Below are 6,634 nucleotides of genomic sequence, written 5' to 3'. Positions count from 1 at the left end.
AATGATGTATGTACATAATCCATGCGCCCGTGCACTTCGTTCAATGAGAGAAATGTTGCTGTCAAGTCCACATGCAGATTTGAGAATGGTCATCACTGAAGCTCGATCAAACTCACGGTAACACTTGGTTCTTGCCACAGGAAGTGAGGTTGTCAAAGAGATGATTTTCATGTGGGGCATAGAAACGTTCAAATAATGTCATGCACAGGTGCTATAAAAAAAATATCTAACTTGCATCGCTCATATATGAATATATTTAATAGAAATGCAAAACAATATTTTGGTGCACTATTCTATTTTAATTTAAGTAGGCCTCACCAATGACGTGAAGCCTTGGATTGATTCCTTTGGCGTTCTCGGTTTTTCCTTGGAAGGTTCGAACTCTCCAAATCTATCGGTTACAACTTGCAAGGCAAGCAAAATTTGAAGCCTTTTTTTCCGAAATTGAGAGCCGTGTAAGAAATACTCGGTGGGCGGCAGACATCAGCATGCACATCACGGGTGCGACGCACTTTAAAGGACTACCATGCACATCACGGGTGCACCGCACTTTAAAGGACTACCAATCCTTGCTTTTGTGCAGAGCAGTGCTCGTTGGTGTCTCACTGATCGAGATAGTGATTTTTTCATTAAGCACAGAGAGAGAGAGAACCCAATGACCCACTACAAACCCTTCACCTGGTTTTGAACCCTTCACCGGTTTTGAGAGTGGAGAAAGAAAACCCACATTCTCTTTGCTTGTTGACAGTAGAGAGAAAACAACCCACTTCCTAGTTTCTGAGAGAGAAGAGAGAGAGACCAACGAGAGAAAGACCCTCTTCCTGGTTTTGGAGAGGAGAGAAAATCACCCACTTTCTGGTTCTGCAGTGAAGAGAGAGAACTACCTACTTCCTGGTTCTGCACTGAGGAGAGAGAGAGAGAGAGAGAGAGAGACCCGCTTCATTGTTCTGCAGTGAAGAGAGAGAACTACCAGTGAAGAGAGAGAACTACCCACTTCCTGGTTCTGCACTGAGGAGAGAGAGAGAGACAGACCAGCTTCCTGGTTCTGCAGTGAAGAGAGAGAACTAACTGAGGAGAGAGAGAGAGAGAGAGAGAGAGAGAGACAGACAGACCCGCTTCATTGTTCTGCAGTGAAGAGAGAGAACTACCCACTTCCTGGTTCTGCACTGAGGAGAGAGAGAGAGACCCGCTTCCTGGTTTTTGGGAAGAGAGAAAACCACCCACTTCCTGGTTCTGCAGTGAAGAGAGAACTACCCACTTCCTGGTTCTGCACTGAGGAGAGAGAGAGAGAGAGAGAGAGAGAGAGACAGACAGACCCGCTTCCTGGTTCTGCAGTGAAGAGAGAGAACTAACTGAGGAGAGAGAGAGAGAGAGAGAGAGAGAGAGACCCGCTTCATTGTTCTGCAGTGAAGAGACAGAACTACCCACTTCCTGGTTCTGCACTGAGGAGAGAGATAGAGAGAGACCCGCTTCCTGGTTTTTGGGAAGAGAGAAAACCACCCACTTCCTGGGAGGAGAGAAAACCACCCACTTCCTGGTTCTGCAGTGAAGAGAGAGAACTACCCACTTCCTGGTTCCGCAGTGAGGAGAGAAAACAACATATCGTTTTGTTTCTGGAGTGAGGAGAGAGAACCGACCTTCTACCTGGTCTTTGAGGAAGGAGAGAGATCAACCCACTGTACCTTGCTTGAGAGAGGAGAGAGAACAACTCACTACCTTGTGTTTGAAAGAACACCTTGCTCCAAATATGGAGCTCGCCACTGTTTTATGGTCCAAAGATGTGCTGGTTTCTGTCCTGGTCTTGCTGGCCACATTCTTGGCCTACAACCTCTGGAAGGCCTTCCTCTCTATGTGGTGGAGACCACGCCGGATCAAAAAGGTGTTTGAAGCCCAGGGCATCCCATGCATGGCCAATCATTTCCACCATGGCAACCTACTTGAGTTTGTTGCAATCAGCAAGGAGGCCCGCAGCCTCCCCATGCCAGAGGTCTCCCATGATATTGCACCCCGAATTCTCCCCTATCACTACCAATGGTCCAAGAAATATGGTAAGCGTTCAATCATGCTGTTTTTCCACGTTTTGTTTAGTCTTGCTGTGCCCTTGAAGCGCTCATTGCTATGATACCTGCAGGTGAGCAATTTGTATACTGGATTGGATCTCAAGCCCGCTTCAATCTCACCCACCCAGAGCAGGCCAAAGAAATCTTGTCCACCAAGTTTGGCCATTATGGAAAGCCTGATCGAAGGCCTGATTCACAAGACTTGATTGGTAATGGGCTGGTGGCCCTGGAGGGTGAAAAATGGGCTCAGCATCGGCGCATGATGAACCCAGCCTTCTTCCTTGAGAAGCTGAAGGTGGGTTTCTCTTTCAATACTCAATTTCATGTACCCGTGTATGTGTACGCGCTTGTGTGTGCACGCATGGAAGGAGGGGGATTAGAGGTGCACGCGTGTGCGTGCGCGTGCGTCATGCACATGCATTCATGGAGGGTGATAGATATCTTGCTGTGCATTTATGTCTCTGCTCATGTGCCCAGAGGGGGGTAGAGTTATAGACATAAATAGTTGTACTCAATTCAAGCATGTGTGATCATCACACCAATCCTCTATTCTTGGACATTGAAGCTTTCTGTTTTGACTCTCAACTGTGCAGGCCATGACTCCTACAATGGCGTCATGTACGGTTGCAATGATAGAGAATTGGGACGCTCCAATTGAGAAAGGGCAGGATATAGATGTTCATAAAGAGTTCAGAGATTTGACTGCTGATATCATTGCTCACACAGCATTTGGAAGTAGCTTCGCTGACGGCAAGCTAGTTTTTGAAATGCAGCACAAGCAGCAAATCCTCTTGAATGAAGTTCTCCGCTCTGCTTACGTTCCAGGATCAAGGTCAGAAAATGTTTACTGATCAAATGTTAGTTTATGTATGTTTGCTATCTCTAAACATAAAGGTGTCCCCACTTTTGTGTGTGTGTGCACGTGCACGTGCTTTCTTTTCAAAAAGGTACCCCCACCCTGTATGTATGTATGGATTTGCTTAGCTGGAACTGGCGTTGTGTGAGGCAGGTTTATTCCTACTGCATTCAATCGGTATCGCTGGAAGATCAACAATAACATCGTCAGGGTCCTTCGCCAACTGATCAACAGTCGCTTGGAATCAATCGAGGTTGGTCGTGGGGACTCATATGGCAATGATTTGCTTGGCCTGATGATGGCTGCAAACAAGGGCGAGCTTCAGGGGAATCAGAAGAACCTGAGCATGGGGATTGATGATATCATCGGCGAATGCAAGACTTTCTTCTTTGCAGGGCATGAAACAACATCAACACTGCTCACATGGACATTTCTACTGCTTGCCACTAGCCCGGAATGGCAGGAGCGCACGAGGGAGGAGGTGCAGGCTGTTTGTGGGAAGACAGATATGCCAATAGCAGAGTCAGTAAACCATCTGAAAATTGTAAGTACAGAGGGTCACATGCGAAGACACATGCATGCATGCATGCATATGCACATACATAATTGATTACTCAGATTTGGCTACAGATGGTGACATGCAAACACACATGCATACATGCATATGTACATACATAATAGATTGCACAAATTTGGCTTAGAAATTTCATTTCTTTGCAGGTGGGCATGGTGTTGAATGAAGCACTCCGACTATATCCGCCAGCAGTGCTCATGGTCCGGAAAGCTGTTACTGATATGCAGCTTGGCAAGATAGTGATTCCTGCAGGGACAGAGCTACTGGTGCCAATCATTGCTTGGCACCATGACCAAAAGTATTGGGGTCCTGATGCCAACGAGTTTCGGCCTGAGAGGTTTAGTGGAGGTGTTGCCAAGGCATGCACAGTGGCTGGTGCTTTTATGCCATTTTCAATGGGGCCACGCTTTTGCATAGGGCAGACATTTGCCATCCTTGAGGCGAAAGTGGTGCTATCTACCATCTTGCAGCGCTACCGCTTTCACCTGTCTCCCACTTATCGTCATGCACCCACCACTGTCCTGACCTTGCAGCCCCAATTTGGCATGCCCATCTTGTTTGAAAAGCTTTAATCTTCATCAAGTTTTATGCAGAGACTCGTACTTAAGGTAGTGATGTGTTATGTTCCATAAGCCATCTATGTGGTTGTACTGATTATATCCCCACTTGGATCTCTGGTTAGTTCCAACTAGAACTCTTAAAAATAAGGGAAAATCCCTGTACAGATTTGTTTTTGAAGATCTCAACAAATATAACATGTAGTGCATTATGTCTGAGTTTATGTTATCTGTGTGAACTACGAGGATGCATTCATAGGATTTGACACATGATTCAGAAGACTGAATCATGTGTGCATGGGGCATATTCATTTGTCCAGAAGAACTGTCCAGGCTGCAATAAGGCATTAAGTTTTAGAAGGAAAACATACCAAATGAAGGGCTGTCAAGTAAGCAGAGTTGCTCTGTGATTGGTCTATATGAACCGAATGGTTTCACCAGCTCCTCTTTGATTATGTGACAATGATTAAAGACCACACAAAGTAATGCCACAACTAAAACTAAAAGACTTTAATGTGTTAGTTGCACCTTGGACAATGACCTCACATTCCACACTTAACGAACAATGTGGCTATCGAGCTCAATGTGCATGGTTGCAGTGTTTGTTAGAATCTTAAGAATTTATAGATGTGTACAACGGTTACCATTCAATTGGAACTGTCTAATTGACCTTGTTCTAATGATCACTAAAGCAAAAAATTGGAGAATTATTATAAGCAAGAAGCATAATTATAAGCTACAATTTTCATGTATTAATTGCTGCATTGGTGATCGTTTGCTGCATTGTCTGGCAAAGAGTTGATGGACCATCAGCCTCTTCTCCACCCAACAAATAATGGACCACCACGGTTGAACTTTCCACTTAGAGAAACCATGTCACTTGTCCCCTAGGTTTTAGCCTGTTGGTTTGAGCTTGGATATCTTAGGCCTTGAGCTTGGGCATATTGGGTTCAAATCTTAGGGGACACCACGCCTTTTTGTTTGTTTGTTTTTTTCTAAGGAAAAACACACACACACACTGACCCTTTTGTGAAGAGGGAAGGGGGGGGGGGGGGGGTCCAACCCACATCTTTAAAGGAGAGAGGCATCACCGTCACCACCCAGCTATTGTCCACCACACCTTTCTCTAGGCAAGGGTATAGATGGTCATGTGGAATGCTCAAAGAATCTGAACATTACATAAACACCCTCCATGCAAATGGAGCATGGATGTAGCTAACAATTCCTCTTGTATCTGTGATGTGTCTTACCACAAGAACAATCCATACTATTGTTTGAAACTATCCATGTGGCTCTCTAATGCGGATTTATAATGATGAAGTGATATAAAATAGTAATCCAAGTCAATGTACTTTATATATAATAAAAGGCTCTTAAAAATAAATGCATGGCCTTCTAGGTAGCATTGGGAATCAATTGTTGTCCATACAATCTCTTCATTGTACCTTGTTCAACTCAATTGCCAACCACTTGGTCAAAGGGCTTAGTCCAATTGTTTAAGCCCTTTGACCAAGTGTACCAACCCTTTGACCAAAATTTCAAGCCCTTTGTTCAACTCGTTTACCTTATTCACATGTCCAAACAGCCCATATAGGGTCGTGATTCGTTTAAGATTCTAGCTTCAAAATTTTGAGCATGTGGTGGCAATGCACCAATGAAATAAGGTTGTTACATTTAGAGGAGGTGCCTGGAGTATGACTGTTGTGCTCAATGACTTGGGTATCCTTATTGCCCATGTTGCATCATTTTCCTCCACCTCCTCAGAAACTAATGTCCTTATTGTTGCAATAGGAATTCCTACAACTTTATTTCTTGCCTTCATTGTTAAAGTGAATGTATTGAGGCCTATGGGTATCCATATCATCAATTTTATCCACCAATGTCGCCACTTCTCTTCCTTACAATTTGTAGGTTCCCTTGACTTGAAATACTGATAGAGGAAAGCTCCATCCTAGTTGTTGACATATTGATCTAATTGATAATGCTCTTATACTTACCTTGCTCTGAATTTGATTGATGCAAATTCTCTTCTCTTAAGCCAATATATTGATCTGATTGATAATGCTCTTATAGTTACCTTGCTTTGAATTTGATTGATGCAAATGCTCTTCTCTTAAGTCATCAATAGGTTTCTTTGACTTGAAATACTAGTAGGAGAGGCAACCCCCATCTCAAGTGAAATAATGCTCTTATACTTACCTTGCTTTGAATTTGATTGATGCAAATGCTCCTCTTAAGCCATCAGTAAGTTTCCTTGACTTGAAATACCAGTAGGAGGCAACCCCCACCTTAGTTATGCTGACATATTGATTTGATTGATAGTGCTCTTGTGCTTACCTTTCTTTGCATCTGATGTAGATACTTGATGCAAATGCTCTTCTCTTAGGCTCCTCCAAACTGGGGCCACCTACATTGAATAGAAAAGACACCCTTATTCAAGATGCAAATGCACTTCTCTTAAGCTCCTCCAAACTTGGGCCACCTCCAAAATGATCCTAGTATCAATGATTGCAATAGCAATGTAGACATGTTTACATTTCTATTCGGCCACCTCAATAGGCACGAGTCTCGCATGCGCCACAGCGGT

The 6,634-nt window shown here is 44.0% G+C and overlaps 1 protein-coding gene and 1 long non-coding RNA gene across 2 annotated transcripts; one reads left to right on the top strand and one right to left on the bottom strand.

Annotated features, from left to right (window-relative positions):
- Positions 1–722: 722 nt before the first annotated feature.
- Positions 723–1,546, bottom strand: LOC147607326 (uncharacterized). Its single transcript, XR_015264757.1, has 3 exons — positions 1,425–1,546; positions 971–1,352; positions 723–884 (listed from the first exon to the last, which is right to left on the bottom strand). It is a non-coding gene; the product is annotated as an uncharacterized LOC147607326 (long non-coding RNA).
- On the top strand, positions 873–4,263 carry LOC147607325 (cytochrome P450 734A1-like). Its single transcript, XM_086790743.1, has 5 exons — positions 873–2,048; positions 2,132–2,355; positions 2,654–2,892; positions 3,070–3,460; positions 3,637–4,263. The coding sequence occupies exons 1-5, from the start codon at positions 1,748–1,750 to the stop codon at positions 4,060–4,062; spliced, it is 1,581 nt and encodes a 526-aa protein (XP_086646869.1). The 5' UTR covers positions 873–1,747; the 3' UTR covers positions 4,063–4,263.
- Positions 4,264–6,634: the final 2,371 nt, after the last annotated feature.

Source organism: Cibotium barometz, chromosome 55, assembly GCF_041138505.1.
Source record: "Cibotium barometz isolate CiBa-2024 chromosome 55, ASM4113850v1, whole genome shotgun sequence".
Lineage (NCBI taxonomy): Eukaryota > Viridiplantae > Streptophyta > Polypodiopsida > Cyatheales > Cibotiaceae > Cibotium > Cibotium barometz.
Note: the sequence above shows the minus strand (reverse complement) of the source record. Positions and strands in the feature narration are given on the sequence as shown.

Bases quoted from the DNA above. Each gene is read 5' to 3' on its own strand.
- LOC147607325 (XM_086790743.1), top strand. From the start codon at position 1,748: ATGGAGCTCGCCACTGTTTTATGGTCCAAAGATGTGCTGGTTTCTGTC. The intron at 2,356-2,653 runs GTGGGTTTCTCT...TCAACTGTGCAG, and splicing joins TCTTCCTTGAGAAGCTGAAG to GCCATGACTCCTACAATGGC. The intron at 3,461-3,636 runs GTAAGTACAGAG...ATTTCTTTGCAG, and splicing joins CAGTAAACCATCTGAAAATT to GTGGGCATGGTGTTGAATGA.